The sequence below is a fragment of the Nematolebias whitei genome, chromosome 5 (genome assembly GCF_014905685.2).
Source record: "Nematolebias whitei isolate Nwh7 chromosome 5, NemWhi1, whole genome shotgun sequence".
NCBI classification, from domain to species: Eukaryota; Metazoa; Chordata; class Actinopteri; order Cyprinodontiformes; family Rivulidae; genus Nematolebias; species Nematolebias whitei.
The window spans coordinates 54,540,345-54,561,904 of record NC_056502.1 but is presented as its reverse complement, the minus strand read 5'-3'; the positions used below and the strand labels follow the sequence as shown (position 1 = coordinate 54,561,904).

At 41.2% G+C, this 21,560-nt stretch overlaps 1 protein-coding gene across 1 annotated transcript in view; it reads right to left on the bottom strand.

The window, feature by feature from the left end:
- Positions 1 to 250: 250 nt before the first annotated feature.
- Positions 251 to 21,560, bottom strand: part of LOC119409582 (aldehyde dehydrogenase, mitochondrial) — a gene marked incomplete at its 3' end in the record, with an annotated part of 140,969 nt that continues 119,659 nt past the window's right edge. The window contains 2 exon segments of the mRNA XM_037676484.1: positions 251 to 365; positions 18,779 to 18,936. Coding sequence (XP_037532412.1) covers positions 251 to 365; positions 18,779 to 18,936 — 273 coding nt within the window.

Sequence of the window (21,560 nt, the reverse complement as noted above, 5' to 3'; positions counted from 1 at the left end):
TACTTATGTTGTTCTGATTATTTTTTTAAATATATATTTAGGTGTTTTTATTGTTTTACTGTTTTTTGTTTGTTTTTAATTTTGTAGAGCACTTCGGATGGTGCTTGTTGTATTTTAAGTGCTTTAGAAATAAATTGGTATGGTAACGTATATTAGTGATGTGCTTTCTCTAAATCTTGCATTTCTTGTATCAAGCATCTCTAAACTATAAATCTTTAAAACTTTGTGTATAATATATGGGTGTATTTACCGTTTTAACTTCTGTGTAGGCTTCAAGACCATACTCTCCCAGCTCTCTGCCATTCCCTGAGGCTTTGTAACCCCCGAACGGGGCCTGAGGCGAAAGCACGTCATAGCAGTTTATCCTGCAAAATAACAAACATAAGCACACAAAATGACTTATAAATTAAAAATTGTACTGTAAATGTATATATATATATATATATATAATAAAGTTTATTCTGATTCTGATTTGCCCTTAACCTGTCAGTAAATATATGTTTATTACTAAAAGTAGAGCTGAAAAAGGAGAAAGTAAATTCAATTCCATTCAGTTTATTTCTATAGCTCCAAGTCACAACAGAAGTTGTTTCAGGGCACTGAACAAAAACATTCACAAACATTACAAAAGACACTTATGTCCCATTTGCACTGCTCCTAATAAGCCACAATTCTGCGCAGCCCGCCACAGAAAGAACCCTTTTGCGCCAGTATTTTTTAGCTGATCTGAGGCTGATTCAGGACCTCTTTTCGTCCCTGCTTCTCTGGAGGGACCGAGTGAGCGCAGTTGAGCTGAGTCCGGACCGAAACGTGAATGCAGGACTCTGATTGGTCAGGGGGAGGAGTCACTGGATCTTTTCACCGATCTTCCATTTGCAATTTCTCAGAATGCGGAACAGTGGCTGGATCTATTTTTAAGATTTTAAAAGCAATAATGACAACGACGTGTTTAATTCTGAAGTCCAGGCGTTTTTTGCGTTTGGTGACCGACGACAAAATTCGAGCGAGCGGAGTCACCGCGGAGGATCATTCGAGCTGTCGACCTGTTGAAGCACGTGAGGCCGGACCCCGAGCCCCGGCCTCCCGTGCTCACAAAGGCCGGATTCCGAGCCCTGGCAGGCGGGAGGACCGGGACGAAAAGGTGGAAACGCTTTTTTTTTTTTTAAACATTTTATGTATAAAAAATACTTTTTTTTTTTAATCAGTGAAGATTAAAAATAAATAAACAGTGCTGGATTTATCATGAAATCTTGTTTTCACTTTGACTTTATTAAATAATCTGTTAATTAAACTTAATTCAGCTGAAAAATCATAAAAAGACACAATTATTGGATCTCAGGAATATTTACCTCAAACATGTTTAAAGAAGAGCTACAGCCTTTAGTTCAACTTTATTCTAACCCACAGATGTACAAATCACAAAACAAGAATTACACTTTAAATTAAAGCTTTAAATCAAAGCTAAACTTTAAATCAAAGCTAAAAATAATCTGTATACAAGAAAAAATAATCTGTATACAAGAAACAAAACCACAATAAGCGCAAATACATCAAATGATGAAGAAAAATATAGAATTTTAAATATAGATGTTTTTGTAGAATCTGGTCTTTCAGATTTAATTCAATTCAATTTATTTATACAGTGCCAAGTCACAACAGAAGTCATGTCAGGGCACGGAACAGAAATTTTCATATATAAAAATAATAGCTAGATAGATAGATGCATACTTAATTGTCTCCAAGGGGAAATTTGTCTTGGACATTGTGCACTAACAAAACTTCTTCCACAGTTAAATACACTACAACCAATAAAATCACGTGAACCCCATAATAAAATACAAAAATATAAAACACCTATTAATAAAAACACATAATTCAATAAAAACACATAATTCAATAAAAACACATACTGCACATTCCCGCACGTAAACGACACAATGAGACCAGAGCATCAGCACATAAAAAAATTACATGCCTACTTTGTTTAACAATCTGATTGATGTAGGGACAAATTAATTTTTAAATCTGTTAAGTCTACAAGCTGGGATTCTAAACCGTTTCCAGTGGTAACAGTTCATATTGAGTTGATGATGTGAGCGGGGTCAGACAGCACCCTCCGAGTAAGTCTGAGGACAGACTCATCAAGATGGTGTAGAGGCAGGGCAGCCGGCCCGGGACCCAAAAGTCCCGGGTTCAATCCCCAGTCACTGCACACCTCGTGGTGTCTCTGGGCAGCACACCTCATCCCCAAAATGCTCCCCGAGTGCTTTCAATAGCTGCCCACTGCACCATCTGGTGGTAGATGGGTTAAATGCAGAGACTAATTTCGCCATTGTATATAAACATACAGTGATGACATTGTGATTACATTATTATTATTATTATTATCATAAACAGACTGCAGGGAGGGGTGATCAGTCCTTCCTATCACCTTCATTGCAGTTTGTAATAATTTAACATTATCTGAGGAGCAGACTGCTTTGAGTTTAACTCATCGCAGAACTCTCATTAGCAGGATTTTGGATTCTGGACACGCCTCCAGAATCGGTCCTAAAGTGCAGTGCAAATCCAGGCTGAGCTGAGCAGGGGTGTGCAGGGCTGAGCAGAGTTGGGGCTGATAAGGAGCAGTGCAAATAAGCCATTAGTAAAAGTTATCTATCTAAGGAAGCAGAAGATTATGCTGAAGCTTCAATTCATCATAGTCTCCCATCCTGAGCAAGTACAAAGAAGACAGTTGAAAGGAAAAATTCCCTTTTAACAGGAAGAAACCTCCAGCATAACCAGGCTCAGGATGAGCAGCCATGTGCTTCGACCAGCTGAGTTTGAGAGGACAGGAAATAGAAACAGACAAACACAGAATGGTAGGTCCAGGTGGACTTTCTATAAGGAAAGACAAAAAACACATGTTAAGATATATATGATTACAAATACAAACAGGAAGAGCAAGTAAAGACAGCAGCAGAGTGACGAAATTTGGTCAGTTTGTCCTCCAGCAGTCTCAGCTAACTAAGCAGCATAAATAAGGAATAGCTCAGGACCACTTCCTGGTTCGAGCGGTTGCGGTCTGCAGCTTCCTCGGCTTCTCTGCAGTCTCGTAACATCAAACTGACCCAATCCGAACCTGATTAAGTTTGGTCCTTCTTCAAAGTGACTTTGGCACTTAGCGGCTGCAGAGAACAATACAGAACTGACCGGGAATTGGAACAGGACTACTTCTAGCCTCAGCGGACAATCTGAGTGCTGCTCGCCGGCCCAGGAAGCCTCTCGGGCGGGCGTTGCTTGGAAGTCTGGTGTCTTCTCCGGACCTCATCCGGACTTTTTTCATGTGGATTCCTCTGGACTATTTGGACTCGAGCTAGACCATTGTGCGGTTCTGTGCTAGCTCTCTGAAGATCCAGCTCAATTCAAAAGTGTCTTTGTGCTCAGAGGTTGCAGAGAGCCGATCAGAACATTCCGATCAGAAGTCCTTCGGCTCTATTCATGTGTGGGGGGTCCAGAGTTTTGTGGACCTGAAGTTTCTCCATCTTCATCATTTTCAGTATTTTGACTATTTAGAGCCGTTGAATCTTGTTAATGCTTCTGGATTTGCCCATCCTTGCCAACTTCATTGCTTTTGAATTCTAAGAAACCGTGCTTTTATAAATTCATCTCACCATAAAACGATTATGGGGGCCAAGCGCCACAATACCTCTGCAACAAAAAACACAAGAAAATGTTTAACTATGATGCTCCTACTGTTGTCCAAAATCCAGCCTAACCCTGGACCTTCTACACATTGCAACACCGCAAAAGACTTGAAAAACATATCAGGAACACATTTTTTGCACATAAATACACGTTACCTCCTTCGTAAAATGATAATTTGAGGATTTGGGCATGTTAAACTGATGTGGATATAATTGTTATTTCTGAAACTTGGTTATCTAAATAAATTTTGGATAAAGATGTGTCAATTGACGGATTTAATATTTATCATTCTGATAATCAAAGAAAGGGAGGTGGTGTTACAATTTATATCAGATCCAGCCTGGATTCACATCTGTTGTCTGCTACAACAATCCCTTATCAATTTGAAATCTTGGCACTAAACATTAATTTGCATGGTGGCCAGTCATTAACTCTTGTGGGATGTTACCGTCCCCAATCAGCAACATCTGAAACCATATTGTCATTAACAGAGTTCCTAACGAATTTACATTTTAATGAGATTGTCCTAGTTGGTGATTTTAATCTAGACTGGCTGTCACCAGTGTCTGAGGAATTAAAAAAATAAGTTGTTTGTCATTCAGTCTCAGTCAAATCATTGACACCCCCACTCATTCAAATACTAAATGTTCAGGAAGATCGTCTAATTTTAGATCTCTTTATATCAAATATGCCTCATAAATTTTCTGGTTTGGGTGTTTTTGCAGACGATATGAGTGATCATTGCATTGTTGGTGCCATTAGGGATACTAAATTGCCTCGTTCCAAACCTAGATTAATTCTAAAAAGGAGCATGAAGCATTTTAATTAACAGGCTTTCCTTAGGGACCTGTTCCATTTTGATTGGCATCGTACTTTACTAAGTGATGACTTGAACCTTGCTTGGAACTATTTTCACAATAGCGTCATTCAATTTATAAATAAACATGCCCCTTTTCGCCAGTTCAGAATAAAAGAATGAGACAGTCCCTGGTTTACTCCTGAGTTAGCTGATCTCCTACACAGGAGAGATCAGCTTAGGGCAACAGCAAAAACAGTCTGGTTCAGACAATGTTTGGTTGCAATTTCGTCAGCTATGGAATCATTGTACAACTTTCATTAAAGCTGCAAAACATAGTTCCTTTTTTTTTTTATCTCAAAACTCTAAAGATCTAAATGACCCTAAAAGATTCTGGAAAACTATCAAATTACTTTCTGGCAGCTCCCATTCATCTAATCTGGCACCACACTTACTTGTTAACTTTGTTCCCATGTCAAATAAGCGTGATATTCTAAACTGTTTCAAAAGACATTTTGTTGCCTCTAGCTCCTTGTTTGCCACAGTTAGTAATGAAAAACCAAGTACTTTTCCTTCAAGCCAAACTTCTACAAATCAAATTTATCTTCCAAGTCAATCCTCAGTAAACCACACCTGCTCATTTTCAATGTTCTCTGTTAGTGAGGTTAATAAACTGTTAAAAAAATGGTTGTGGACCATGACATCTTATGTCATAAGCTCTCAGAAATTGGTTTCTCAGAACACACCATTAGTTGGTTCACTAACTATCTCTCAGATCAGAGGCATTAGCTATGTTTACAAACTTCCGGGAAGATGGCGCCGGTGCTGGTGGCTTGTTGTTCACCTCTGTCTGATCTGATAATTTTTTTTCTGTTTTTGTCATTTTTCTTTGGTGACATCAACTCACTACTTGTTTATGATCGCCAACAACTTTTAAATATACAGTTATCTAATGCAAACCCCGACTTGTTCAACCACTTTGATCGGGGCTCTGGACCCCCACCCCCTTTGTTTGCTGATGTGCTGTTTACCTGAAGCGCGCGGCATTTCTGCCCGCCCGAAAACATCGCTCCAGGTGCCGTGCCGGCCGTCTCGTGAGAATTAAAGCCAGCATCAAGCTCTCTGCTGCTTCGTCATCTGCTACTGACCATCAGACGTTTAACTGTCCATCGGGATGCTTCGCTGACCCACTCAACTCCAGCTCGATCCAGGTGCCCGGGCCTGGTACGTGCAGCGGGCGTGCGCGTGGTGGTCTCGGCAGTCTCCAGTGGAACTTAACCAACTCCGGACTGTCTGCTGCATCATCTCCTGCCGACCATCTGCTGGATATTCGCCTGTCCGGGTGCTTTGCTGATCCTGCTGGGTCCTGCCTGATCCCCGTAGTCGAGCCTGGCCCGCGCCACGGGCGCACGCACAGCTGCAGCATCTCTGGTCCTAGGAGGCGCGGTTCAAACTCCAAAAATCTGAAACAGCTGATCTGTGCTCCGAGCTCAGCTTTTCCTTCAGCTACTGGTCCTACAAAGATTGCTCTGCTGAATGTGAGGTCGCTGACAAATAAAACTTTTAACTTGAACAACTTTTTCTGCTCTAATGGCCTGGACTTCTTGTTTGTTACAGAGACCTGGCTCGTCCCTGGTGAGTTAAGTGTTTTTTCTGAACTTTTGCCGGTGGATTGTGCCTTTTTTAATGCTCCAAGGACTTCTGGTAGGGGTGGTGGATTATTAACAGTTTTTAAAAAGCTCTGGAACTGCAGACAACTACAGGCTGTAACTTTTCAGAGTTTTGAACTGCTGTATTTTGAGCTGGGATGCTCCAATCCAACACTGTGCAGCCTGATCTACAGACCACCCTCGTACAACAAAAACTTAATAAGTGAATTTTCTGACTTTCTGACTGGAATGCTGCTAAATTACGACAGGGTCTTGATTCTGGGAGACTTTAATGTGCATGTTTGCTGTCTTGACAAGCCTTTGATGCAGGAGTTTTTAAATCTGTTACAATCTTTCAACCTTGTGCAAAATGTTGTTGGTCCAACTCATCAACAGGGCCATACACTTGATTTAGTTCTGACTCACGGTCTGTGGTTAATATGGAAATTGGGGATGCTCTTGTTTCAGATCACAAACCCATTTCATTCCAAACCTCTGTTATTCATGAGTCTAAATCTCCCGCTCCAGCCAAGAGTTGTCGGATATTTAACTCTTCAACCGCTGCTCTTTTTTCCTCTGCATTCCTTACTGATGCTGGTTCAGTCCCTGAAACCTCTGCCTGTATTAGTACGCAGGAGCTGCTCAGTAGGCATGATGCAACCTGCTCTAAGATTTTAGACCTCGTGGCCCCGCTAAAAATCAGGCGACCAAAGCGTGCACCACACCCCTGGTTGAACGCGACCACTCGAGCAGCCAAACGTCTATGCAGGAGAGCTGAGCATAAGTGGAAAAAAGACAAATTACAGGTTTCTTTTATTATGTTAAAAACGTGTTTGAAAGATTATCAGAGCATCGTTAAATCTGAAAAGAACAAATACTTCTCCCAAATCATTGCTTCAAACAGTCATGATCCCCGAGTTCTTTTTAATACCCTAAATTCCATTTTAAACGTGCCTCGGTCCGCCAGCATGGAGGCCTCTGTTGACATCTGCAACAACTTCACCAGATACTTTGCTGATAAGGTAGAGTTGATTAGGTCATCCATCCCCCGTCCACAACTGACCCCTCTGTCTTTGTCCCTTGCTCAGCTGTCTTCAAACAGTTTGAACCCATTTCACTCCCATTTCTAAACAAAGTTGTTGGGCAGATGAAACCCTCCGGTTCCCCCGCTGACAACATTCCTGCGTTGTTTTTCAAAGAAGTTCTACCCACGATTGGACCCTCTTTTCTTACTACTATAAATAGTAGTATTGTGACAAGTGTGGTTCCCAATGTTTTCAAACATGCAGTAGTTCATCCGTTAATTAAGAAACCTGGACTTGACCCTTCGACTTGCTCAAATTTCAGACCAATCTCAAAACTTCCCTTCCTGTCCAAAATCCTGGGAAAAATAGTTTTCATTCAATTAAACAAGTTTTTGAATGAGAACAGAGTCTTCAAAATTTTTCAATCTGGTTTTAAGCAACTCCACAGCACTGAAACAGCATTAGTGAGGGTTTGTAATGACATTATGATATCAAACGATTCTGGTCAATTTGTGGTACTTGTGCTCCTGGACCTTACTGCTGCTTTTGATACTGTTGACCACAGTATCCTTACATCACGGCTGGAACAGTGGGTTGGGATCACAGCTGCTGCATTAGAATGGTTCCGCTCATACCTAAGTGGCAGGAGTTTCTGTGTCAAGGTTGGTAATAATATATCCACCTCATTACCTCTTTCTTGTGGGGTCCCACAGGGTTCGATTCTTGGACCCCTTCTGTTCTCACTTTATTTGCTCCCACTGGGGTCCATCCTGAGGAAACATGGTCTTTCATTCCATTGCTATGCTGATGACTGCCAGATTTACCAGCCTGTGAAACCAGCAAGTGTTTGCTCCATTCACCCTCTGTTAAAATGTCTGGATGACATTAAGGCCTGGATGGCTTCAAATTTCTTAAGTTTTAACAATGAGAAGACTGAAGTCATTGTCTTTAGCCCTAGCTCAACTGCCACCACTGACCCTGTCAACCTGGACTCTCTTCAGCCATATCTGAAGCAGTTTGGTAAAAATCTTGGGATGGTTTTAGACTCTGACTTCAAGTTTGACAAACAAATCAACTCTGTTCTGCAGAAAAGCTTCTTCCAACTCAGACAGGTAGCTAAGATCAAGCCAGTGTTGACCAGACCCGACCTTGAGAAACTAGTCCACGCCTTTGTCACGACCCGATTGGACTATTGCAATGCACTGTATGCTGGGATCAGCCAGGCCTCCATCTCACATCTTCAGCTCGTCCAGAATGCTGCTGCTTGGCTTTTAACCGGAACTCGTAGGTCTGAACATATTACTCAAGTTCTGTCCTCCCTTCACTGGCTCCCTGTTCGTACGAGGATAGTCTTTAAAATTCTTCTGTTGACCATCAAGTGCTTAAATGGCCTCGCACCCCTTTACCTCTCTGAGCTTCTGGAACCTTACGTTCCCTCTCGGGTCCTGAGATCATCCGATCAGCTGCTTTTGGCTGTTCCAAAAACAAGACTGAAGCTCAGAGGAGATCGGGCTTTTTCAGTCATGGGCCCCAAACTCTGGAACAACCTGCCCCCCAACATCAGGCAGACCACCTCCATTCCTCACTTAAAATCCCTGGCTTAAAATACATCTGTTCTCTCAGGCATTTCATACAGTGTAAAGTGATCTAGTGATTTTTAATATGTGACCCTATGTTTTAAATGCTTTTTATTAATTCTTCAGTTTTTATTATTAGTGTATTGTATATCTATATATATTTTTTCTTTCTCTTTAATTTACTCATTGATTGTTGTTGTTAAGCACTTTGATAACAGGTTCTGTTTTAAATGTGCTCTATAAATAAAGTTGACTTGACTACATGAACACAAGTAATCGGATCAAACGGTCGTTCTGAATAAAAATGCGTCATGTAAACACCCTGTTAGGGTTATTTTTTGTTTATTCAGCGTGATCCGAAATAATTTGTGATCTGAACGAAACAGGTGGTTTACGCCGATTCATAACCCAAACGGTGCGCATTTAAACACTCGATCTGTTCATTTTTATCTGATGGTGAAAAACTGGCCTGACTGCGCATGTGCGACTTCGTCATTTCCGCCTGGCTAATGCTAATAATATAAGCATGTCGGGAGGCAAAACTGGTCGGTGAACGACAACATTTCTTCTAGAAACTTTGAAAGCGGATCGGGTTGCAGAAGACTACACAGACTCCTCCCCCTGACCAATCAGTGACCGACAGTGTTTCGACAGTGTTTCTGATGTCACGGCCTGGCTCGCTTGGACCCCTTGAGAAGCCGGGCCAGAATTCTGGGAGGTGAGCCGGTCCCAAGAACCATGGAAAAGACCTCAAACACGGGTAAGCGGAAATATCCGACCCGCGCCGTGACAGTGGAAAAGGGGCATAAGTGGCTTCAAACATCTGCTAAGTTCATGGCAAAAACCAGTGCAGACATATTCCTGTTTTTAGTATTCTACATAGCTTTGCAATCTAGCTGTTTTTGTGTAATTTTTTAATATAATTTTCTTTCATTTGTTCTTCTCAATTTGTATGCTTTCTATTATGATTGTCTACTTTTGTCTTTGTTGTCTTGGCGCTATATAAATAAACTGAATTGAATTGTCCACTGTTGTCATCATTCTTTGTTCAAATCATGTCTCTCTTGAAAATAGAGAGGTATAATAGATATTTCTAGAATTGTGCCGCTCAAGGTGGCTGCATGTTGCAGTAGCTCTTACATTAATTCTGAGATATTGCTTTTGAAAACTTTATTTCCTCTTTTTTTCCTGGATGAAAATTGCTTTTTTGGATGATTATTTCCTCTGGTGTCGGATGTTGTACAGCTGAAATAATTTTTACTGAAACATCTTTACTTTTGGACATTTGTTATGATGCATAACCATAACAACAATGTAGTTTTTTTACAACCAGGAGCAGCTGATTAACATCTCAGACGCTCAAATAAGAACTCAACTACAGCCCCGAATCCCAAATGAGTTGAAAAGGAGGTGCCGTGGATGCAGAACAGGAGTGAAGAAGAGAGAGAGAAGAAGGAAGTTCAAACCATTTCTTCCATCGATCATGATGGGCAATGTGAGATTGCTGGGAAACAAGTTGGATGAACTTCAAGCCTTAACAAGGACCCATCCAGAGTATCGAGAATGCAGTGTTATGTGTTTCACCAAGACATTTCTACAGGATCATATCCCCGACAACAGTGTTTTCCTGCCAGGCTTTCTGACCATACGAGCAGATAGAGATTTAAAGAGGAGTGGAAAAAGAAAAGGAGGTAGGTTGGCAGTGCTTGTGAACAAAAGGTGGTGTAATCCAGGACATGATACTGTGAAGTAGGAATGCGCGATATAATCGGTATACGGTAGAAACGATAGAAATTTAGCCTACAATAGAGATCTGTCTTCTACCGGCTAACCGCAGTAATGCTGTGTCTGAAGTAAAATCAGAATTGTCAGTTAAATCGTTACGTTTTTTAGTTGAAAACTGTGTGTAAGTGGTGTTCAAGTGTAAAATCAGAGCTGTCAGATTTAATCGTTACTTTTTTTGAGCTGAAAACTGTGTGCAAGTGGCGTTAAAGTATTTTCTTCAAGGGCTAAGTAGCGAAGCTACAAGCTAACTACGCCCGGCTTGCTGTAGAGTTGTCGTATTTGGATGCATGCGCAAAACGCTGTGTTCCATCGAAAGTTTTTTTTCCCCATCGAAAGTTAAAGTAAGAGTTGGTCAGCTTTAGAGAAACCTGCTCTCTGATCTGTGAAAAGAACACTGTGTTGTGTGATTTTACTGTGAGACCCTCTGGTCAAAGCCACAGACTCATTTTGTGTCAGCTCTCCATTAAAGCAGAAGGAGGCGCAGACTAGAGGATTGGAGGGTGAAGTGTTTCAGTGTAAAATGCTGCTCTGTTGCTTATCATTTCTTAAGTAAGACTAGAAACTGTTAAGCGTTAACAACATATTATTTTGTTTAAAACATAAGGCTAAAACTACATTTGACATCTTTTGCACTGTTTTGCACTACAAGAAAGAAGCCTAATACTTGATTTATTATTTAAAAGCTCTCTGGACCTAGTAGTGGAATTTTCTTAATTCAAAATATATGATGGCAAAAGAACACCCTATGCTTTTTTTTAGCAAGTTTTATACCAAAAACATATTGCGATATATATCGTTATTGCCACCCTTCACAATACATATTGTAATATGAATTTTATGCCACATTGCACATTCCTACTGTGAAGTGTCATATCTGCAGTCCCGATATTGAACTGTTAGCACTAAGTTGTCGTCCATATTATTTGCCAAGAGAGTTCACCAGTGTTATTTTGGCAACTGTTTACATTCCACCCAATGCTGTTGCCGAGACTGCGTGTGATGTCATCAGCTCAGAGGTTGCTAAGCAACAAACACAACACTCTAGTGCGTTTGTGGCAATATCTGGTGATTTTAATCATGTCTGACTCTCTGCTACACTTCTGACATCCCAACAGTTTGTCAGCTGCTCTACCAGAGAAACAACACTGGACTTATTTTATGCAAATATCAAGGATTCATACATCGCTAATGCAAAACCCCCTCTTGCCAAATCAGATCACAATCTTGTGTTTCTCTGCTCAAACCCCTTGTTCAGAGGCAACCTGTAATAAAAAGAACAGTGAGAAAGTGGTGAACGGAAGCTGAAGAAGCCCTGCGGGGTTGTTTTGAGGCTACAGACTGGCAAACACTGTGCCAGCCACATGGAGAGGACATAAATGCCATGACTGAGTGTGTGACCGACTATATAAACTTCTGTGTAAACCACACCAACCCCACCAGAACAGTGAGATGTTTTCCCAATAACAAACTGTTAGATATATATCTAGACCAGCCCTGGAGTTTTTGATCTGCTCAGAGACGGGATTATAATGAAATTATGACCCGGTTCTGACTGGGTTAAACTGGGCCAGCAACTCTAAAAGAGTCTCCCAGGGATTCCATATCCATCAAGGAATAGTTTATTTTTGCTTGCTACATCACGTAGAAAGACTTTTGAAGCACCGTCTCATTTTTCCTTACACATAAAACCACGTAAGATCCGTTGAGATCACACTTAGTCACACCCCCTCATACACGTGACAGGTTGAGCTCTGAGAGGGGGCCTCTAAGTGGCCGGTGACCCACGGCCAGCTCCCGTCGTAACAAAACCCTGGATCACCACTGACCTGAAGGAACTGCTAAACAATAAAAAAAGAGTCTTCAGGGAGGGAGACGGGGAATCACTGAAGAGTATACAGAAGCAACTAAAAGTCAAGATAAGAAACAGCAAGGAGGTGTACAAGAAGAAGCTGGAGAGCAAGCTCCAGCAGAACAATATCAGAGAGGTGTGGTCAGGGATGAAAAAGATCACAGGCTTCAAGCAGAAGGAGGATCAGAAGGATGGAAGCCTGGACAGAGCCAACGAATTGAACACATTCTTTAACAGGATCAGTTCAGAAACAAGTTCAGCATCCTCCTCTCTTGCCCACAGCCAAACAGATATACCACCCTCCTTTGACCCAAGGCTGTCCTGTTGCACCTCAAATATTGTATCTACCACCTCGGTCATGGACCCTTCTTCTTCTACATGTTGGTCTTCAATCAAATCAGAAAATACTGATGCCTACTTTGCCCCCACTCTCTGCGTCTCTAGAAGTCAGGTGAGGAAGCAGCTGGAGAGACTGAACCGGAATAAGGCTGCAGGTCCAGAAGGTGTCAGTCCCAGAGTCCTGAAGGTCTGTGCAGAGCAGCTATGTGTGGTTCTGAAGCACCTCTTCAACCTTAGCCTGACCCAGGAGAAGGTTCCAGTGTTGTGGAAAACATCATGCCTTGTTCCAGTGCCAAAGAAAACTCACCCATCAGTCCTCAATGACTATAGACCTGTTGCCCTGACATCCCACATCATGAAGGTCCTAGAGAGACTTCTGCTGACCCACCTGACTAGACAAACAAGCACATATCAGGAAATGCTGCAGTTTGCTTATCGGCATGGACTTGGACTTGAAGATGCCATCATACACCTGCTTCATCAAACTCACTGTCATCTAGAAAAGGCAGACAGCACTGTGAGAGTCATGTTCTTTGATTTATCCAGTGCATTTAACACAATCCAGCCTGATCTGCTTTGTCAGAAACTCCAGAAGGCTCAGGTGGAGGCCTCAACAATTGCCTGGATCAAAGACTACCTGACAAACAGACCACAGTTTGTGAGACTGAAGGGTTGTGTGTCTAACCAGGTGGTCAGTAGCTCAGGAGCACCACAGGGGACTGTACTCTCACCATTCCTTTTCACTCTGTACACCTCAGATTTCCAATATAAAACAGACTCCTGTCATCTGCAGAAATATTCAGATGACTCTGCAGCGGTCGGGTGAATCAGAGATGAACATAAACCAGAGCAAGTGACTTAAAAAAGATCAACAAGCTCATAAAGAAGGCTGGCTCAGTTCTGGGGACTCCTCTAGAATCTTTGGAGATGATTGTACAAAGAAGGATTCTTCATAAAATTAAGAAGATTATAGACAACCTTCAGCATCCTCTTCATCAGACTGTCATACAACAACAGTGTCTTCAGTCAGAGGCTTCTTCAGATCTGTTGTAGGACAGATGCTACAAGAAATCCTTCCTGCCCACAGCCATCAGTATCTAGAACAACTCTTTAATGAAACCAGGATGAAGAGTTACAACATTTAATTTACCTCTGGGATCAATAAAGTATTTCTGAATTGAACTAAATTAAAGAAGAAGAAGAAGACAAACGAGATAATTGTGGACTTCAGAAGGAACAAACACACCTGCACCCCCTGAACATGAGAGGATCTGTGGTGGAAGTGGTCTCCAGCTACAAGTACTTGGGTGTACACATGAATGACAACCTCAGCTGGAGCAACAACACCACCAGCCTGATGAAGAAAGCTCATCAGAGACTCTACTTCCTCAGACGGCTGAGATGAGCTGGTCTGGAAGCTCAGTCCTCACCTCCTTCTACAGGTGTGCAGTGGAGAGCATCCTGTGCTCCAGCATCAACGTGTGGCATGGAGGCTGCACAGCTGCAGAAAGAAAAGCTTTGCAGAGAGTGGTGAAGGCTGCACAGAAGTCTGTTGGAGTCAGCCTCCCCACCATCACAGACATCTACACCTCCAGATGCAGGAAGAGGACCACCTGCATCATGAAGGACCACACTCACCCAGCACACACACTTTTTGCCCCTCTCCCCTCAGGAAGGAGGTTGAGGAGCATTAAGTGTAGAACCACTAGACTGAGGAACAGCTTCTACCCTGAGGCTGTTAGACTCATGAATCTCTAACTAGAATAATCACTGTGAAAAATCATATCATGTTGCTGCTGATCTGTTTCATGTTGCTGCTGATCTGTTTCAATGTTACTGCTGATTTGTTTCAATGTTGATGTGTTCATGCGTGCACATCTGCTCACAGACTCATGTTCATGTTTGTGCTGATTTTAGAGTCATGTTTTTATGCTCTTAGTGCTTAGTGTATATTTAGTTGATGTTTTTCTTAGTTCATATCTTAGATGTTATTACTGTTTTTCTTTTACATTTTATTTTTGGATGTAACTGGGACCCTGTGTACATTATTTCGCTCCATCACATGTACCACATGAGGTGTGAATGACAATAAAGAAACACTGACTCTGGCTTAAATGAGTCCCCGAGGCTCAGTGGGACTAACCTGTATAAATAAAGGTTGAATGAATGGGAAAAAAAAGTCTGGATGAGAAAATCTGCAGGCCCTGATGACCTCCCTCCTTATTTCTTAAGGCTACCTGCAAAAATCATAGCATAACTTGTAACGGTTATGTGAAATCAAGGTTTTGGGGTGCAAGCCAAGTCTCCCTCCTGACTGAGACCTCACAGTCTCAACTTTTGGAATGTGAGATCTCAGTCTCAGAGGATATGTGCAAACTGAGGTGTACCGCAAACCCACCCATACAGACCAGTATTTGCAGTTTGACTCCCATCACCCTTTGGAGCACAAGTTAGGAGTCATCAGGACTCTGTACCACAGAGCAGACAGTGTACCCACTAACTCAGGAGCCAGGCAGAAGGAGAAATCCTACACAAGACAGGCTTTAGAGAAATGTGGATATCCTAACTGGGCCTTCCTGAAAGAAGAAACCCAAACAGGACTCCAGTCAGCCAACAGGTGAAAAGGAGGAACCCAGACCCAGACCAGTGGTCATTCCGTATGTTGAGGGAGTATCAGAGAAACTGAGACGTTTATTTTCTAAACATAACGTCCCAGTGGCTTTTAAACCCCAAAATACATTACGGCAAAGACTGGTTCATCCCAAAGATCCAGTCCCCCGGCACAAACAGAGTAATATTGTGTATGCTGTTCAGTGTCAGGAGGGCTGTGATCAGTCTTACATCGGGGAAACTAAACAGCCACTGGCCAAAAGGATGGCCCAGCACAGAAGATCAACATCATCAGGCCAGGACTCTGTGGTCTACACTCATCTCCAGGCCAGCGGTCACTCTTTCAGGGATGAAGATGTTCACATCCTGGATAGCGAGGAACGATGGTTTGAGAGAGGAGTAAAGGAGGCCATCTTTGTGAAAAGAAATCGTCCATCGTTAAACAGGGGTGGAGCCTCCAGGTTCAACTGTCCCCCTCTTACAATGCTGTGATTGCTAGTATCACTCAGCCCTCTGTGAACAGTAAACAGCCATCAGGTGCTAATGATCCATTGTTAGGCTGATGGTCCTTCTTGAGCATGTGATCAGCTGGTTTTGGTTGTCAGCAGCAAAACTGGTTGATCCACTCTGAGACGGTGCTATTTAGACGGTGCTATTTAAGAGACTGAGCTGAATACAGCACCTCAGACTGAGGAAGTCTCTCGGATGAAGGACGAAAGCTTTCTACATTTTTGTTGTTGTTTTGCTTTGTTTTGTTTTTTGAATGTCAGAGGAGCAGATTTAACTTTTAGATATATGCTTTGTATTTTTAATAGTAGGTAGATCACTTGAACTTGGTCATTTAAAAGTAGCTTGCATGCTAAAAAAAGTGTGGGTAGCATTGCAGTAGACCATGACATCTTATGTCATAAGCTCTCAGACAGTGGTTTCCAGACCACACTATCAGTTGTTTTGTTTAATTACCTCTCAGATCAGAGGCAGTGTGTTCAACATAATGGTACTTTCTCGTTCTCGTGACTCAATGAGACTAACCTGTATAAAAAAGGTTGAACTAATGAAAAAACAAAACAAGACAACCTTAACTATAGGAATTTATAAAAAAAAGGAAAGACCTAAGCCTAATCTTAAAAGAAGACAAGGTGTCAGCCTCACGAACAGAAACTGGAAGTTGATTCCACAAGAGAGGAGCCATACAACTGAAAGCTCTGTCTTGGTCAGATCCGAGGAGATTCTGGCAAACGATCAGGCGGCTGAGGAGGGGAAAGCAGCTCTTTACTAACACTGTGTTCAGTGAAAGTGGGGTGCTGTTGACCTCAACCAGTGATGTCATCAGGAGGTGAAAAGAATACTTCTCAGACCTTCTCAATCCCACTGGCACGTCTTTCATGGAGGAAGCGGAGTCAGGGGACTTTGGGGTTGGTCTGATCATAGCCATGGCTGAGGTCATCGAGGTAGTTACAAGGCTACAAACCGGATTCCAAAAAAGTTGGGACACTAAACAAATTGTGAATAAAAACTGAATGCAATGATGTAGAGATGGAAAATGTCAATATTTTATTCGTAATATAACATAGATGACAGATCAAAAGATTAAGCTGAGTGAGTCAGAGTCAGAGTTTCTTTATTGTCATTCGCACCTCATGTGGTACATGTGGTGGAGCGAAATTATGTACACAAGGTCCCAGTTACATCCAACAATAAAATGTATAAGAAAAACAGTAATAACATCTAAGATATGAACCAAGAAAAACATCAACTAAATATACACTAAGCACTCATAACATAAAACATTGAACATCAGCACAAACAGTCTGTGAGCAGATGTGCACGCATGAACACATCAACATTGAAACAGATGGTAAATGTAACATTTTAAAGGAAAAATATGTTGATTCAAAATTTCACAGTGTCAACAAATCTCAAAAAAGTAGGGACAAGTAGCAATAAGTGGCTGGAAAAAGGAAATTGAGCATATAACAAACAGCTGGAAGACCAATTAACACTAATTAGGTCAATTGACAACATGATTGGGTATAAAAAGAGCTTCTCAGAGTGTCAGTGTCTCTCAGAAGCCAATATGGTAAGAGGATCACCAATTCCACCATTGTTGTGCAGAAAGATAGTGCAGCAATACCAGAATGGTGTTACCCAGCGTAAAATATCAAAGACTTTTAAGTTATCTTCATCAACCGTGCATAACATCATCAAAAGATTCAGAGAATCTGGAACAATCGCTGTGCGTAAGGGTCAAGGCCGTAAAACTACTGGATGCTGGTGATCTCCGGGCCCTTAAACGTCACTGCACCTCAAACAAGAATGCCACTGTCAAGGAAATAACAGAATGGGCTCAGGAATACTTCCAGAAAGCATGGTCAGTGAACACAATCCACCGTGCCATCCGCCGTTGCCAGCTGAAACTCTACAGTGCAAAGAGGAAGCCATTTCTAAGCAAGCTCCACAAGCTCAGACGTTTGCACTGGGCCAGGGGTCATTTAAAATGGAGTGTGGCAAAATGGAAGACTGTTCTGTGGTCAGATGAGTCACGATTTGAAGTTCTTTATGGAACACTGGGACGTCATGTCATCCGGACCAGAGAGGACAAGGATAGCCCAAGTTATCAATGCTCCGTTCAGAAGCCTGCATCACTGATGGTATGGGGTTGCATGAGCGCTTGTGGCATGGGCAGCTTGCATGTCTGGAAAGGCACCATTAATGCAGAGAACTATGTTCAGGTTCTAGAACAACATATGCTCCCATCTAGACGTCATCTCTTTCAGGGAAGACCCTGCATTTTTCAACACGATAATGCCAGACCACATTCTGCAGCAATCACAACATCATGGCTACGTAGGAGAAGGATCCGGGTACTGAAATGGCCAGCCTGCAGTCCAGATCTTTCACCTAGAGAGAACATTTGGTGCATCATAAAGAGGAAGGTGCGACAAAGAAGGCCCAAGACGATTGAACAGTTAGAGGCCTGTATTAGACATGAATGGGAGAGCATTCCTATTTCTAAACTGGAGAAACTGGTCTCCTCTGTCCCCAGACGTCTGTTGAGTGTTGGAAGAAGAAGGGGGGATGCCACACAGTGGTAGAAATGGACTTGTCCCAACTTTTTTGGGATTTGTTGACGCCATGAAATTTGGAAACAACAGATTTTTCCCTTTAAATGATACATTCTCTCAGTTTAAACTTTTGATCTGTGATTTGTGTTCTATTCTGAATAAAATATTAGATGTTGGCACCTCCACATCATTGCATTCAGTTTTTATTCACTATTTGTTTAGTGTCCCAACTTTTTTGGAATCCGGTTTGTATGATGTGACATTTTACATCGAGTAAAGTTGAAAATTTTTTTTTTAATCATACACATACAGTAACAATGTGGGATTTGAACCAAAATTGATAACATCCTCACAAAACTATGCATAGAAAAATATTTTTAGAACCAGAATACTTACCAAATTGTGCCAGCACGGAGGCTGCTGGAAACATAGTTGGCTTTATCAAGGTCCTTTGTAAAAACAGCAGCTGCCAGTCCATATTTAGTGTCATTAGCTCTCTCTATTACTTCCTCCAGGGATGAAAACTTTAAGATCTGCATCACTGGACCAAAGATCTGTGAGAAAAAGCATCAACAAAATAAACAATCAATTAGATAAGCTTAATGCCTGAAGGAATCATTTTCCAAAAGCTGATCAAGTGTTTGAAATACAGTTTGTACTTTTACATAATTTTAAGTACAAAAGAGAAAAATAAACCAAATGATGCAGATGTCAAAATTTTGCCAAAAAAGTGAAAAGCATCAAAACAGAAGGAAGAACAAAGCTGTAGAGGGGCAGACAATACTTGATAGTTCAGGTATGGAATCTGGACAAAGCTGTATTGCTAACAGTTCAATTAGTTTCAGGAATAAGTTCATGAAAAGTGAATAAAGATGCTTTTATTTATTACTAATCATGAATGAATGAATAAAAAAAGAACTTTTATTTATTCACAATGAAAATTATTTAATCAACAGCAGACAAAACTAATTTCACATACAAACACACACACACACACACACACACACACAAAAAATATATATATATACACACACCACCTTGCCAAAAGCATTCGCTCACCTGCCTTGACTCAAATATGAGCTTAAGTGACATCCTATTCCTAATCCATAGGGTTCAATATAACGTTGGTCCACACTATGCAGCTAGAACAGCTTCAACTCTTCTGGGAAAGCTGTCCACAAGGTTTAAGAATGTGTTTGTAGGGATTTTTGACCATTCTTCTAGAAGCGCATTTGTGAAGTCACATACTGATGTTGGACGAGAAGGTCTGGCTCTCAGTCTCTGCTCTAATTCATCCCAAAGATGTTCTATCGGGTTGCGGTCAGGACTCTGTGCAGGCCAGTCAAGTTCATCCACACCAGACTCTGCATCCATGTATTTATGGACCTTGCTTTGTGCACTGGTGCACAGTCATGGTGGAAGAGGAAGGGGCAGCTCCAAACTTTTTCCACAAAGTTGGGAGCATGGAATTGTCCAAAATGTCTTGGTAAGCTAAAGCAGTCAGAGTTCCTTTCACTGGAACTAAGGGGTCAAGCCCAGCTCCTGAAACACAACCCCACACCTTAACCCTCGCCCCCTCCACCAAACTTTACACTTGGCACAATGCAGTCAGATGAGTAATAAATAGTGTTCTGAAAAGTCATAAAGCAAAAACAGGTATTTCACAATATTTTTTGAAGGATGACGATGAAATCCATGATGAAAATGAAATTGTAAATGGATTTAATCATCACTTTGTGAACGTTGGATCAAGCCTTGCAGCTAAAATACCAAAAGTAGACAATAATGTGAACCATTCAGTTATAAGTTGTGACAACAGTATTTTTCTTAATGGAACTGACAAAGAAGAAATAATGAATGTAGTAAAAAATCTTACAGATAAGAGATCAAAAGACTGGGTGGACATGGATATGATGTTTGTAAAGGACATAATGAGTTATGTTATCGAGCCGTTTACATATATTTGTAATTTATCATTTTCAAAAGGAATATTTCCAGACAATATGAAAGTAGCTAAGGTAGTTCCTCTCTTTAAAAATGGTGATAAATGTGTGTTCAGTAATTATAGACCAATATCCTTATTACCACAGTTCTCAAAAATTCTAGAAAAACTATTTGTGACCAGATTAGATAAATTTATTACTAAACAAAACATTCTAAGTAGCAGTCAGTATGGGTTTAGAGCAAAAAACCTCTACATCAATGGCTCTCATGGAAATAATAGAACAAATAACTACTGCTGTCGATCAAAAACAATATTGTGTTAGTATTTTTGTTGATTTAAAAAAAGCATTCGATACTATTGACCACACTATTCTCCTTGAAAAATTAAATGAATATGGTATAAGAGGACCAGCATTACACTGGGTATCTAGCTATTTAAAAGATAGGAAACAGTTTGTACATGTAGATGAACATATGCATGAGATATATTCATAAATTAAACGGATTCTTTCATTTTTCTGGACTGTATATAATGTGCATTGAATTTAATAAAATGTGGACGGAAACGTTAATTATCTTTGACTCACCAACGACAGTGGGTCATTTATTAACAGAATCAAAGTTTAACACATCACACATTTACATTAATTGGCAAAATATGAAAAATAACAACATGGCGTAATTTAGCAAGCTGTACAATTTTGATTAACCATACGGCGATGGTTGAAAACTTTACACAGACATTTCTAAAATATCTGGAATGATTTCTACTTGATAGAAGAATTTTAAAGATGGAAAGATGAAGTTTAGAGGGAGAAAAAGATGGATGAGAGAGAATGTTTGTGTCGGCGTCAGAACGGCACTCTCCGGGTTTTTCCCAGCTTCTTCCCCGGTACACTTAGGTGATAGAAATCTCTTTTACCTGGAGATGTCTCCCTAGTACGAAATTCCATTTAACGCACCCTTTCAGCGTCTCCGTAGGAACAGCTGTGAATCGTCCGAAGTAGTGACGATACTTGTTCGACACAAGTTCACCTCACGAGTGGACTTCACCTGAGTGGAGTCCATCAGAGTTCCACTCAGAAGTGGAAGATGTCATAATCCCATAAGACTCGGAAGAGCTCTGTGGTCATGTCGGGATTTTCCTGTTTCCCAGCACTGAAGTTGCAACGACTGAAGCCGGAGCCTGAAGCGACTGGTTTGAACTAGGAAGTACCGACATTTAAAGGGCTCT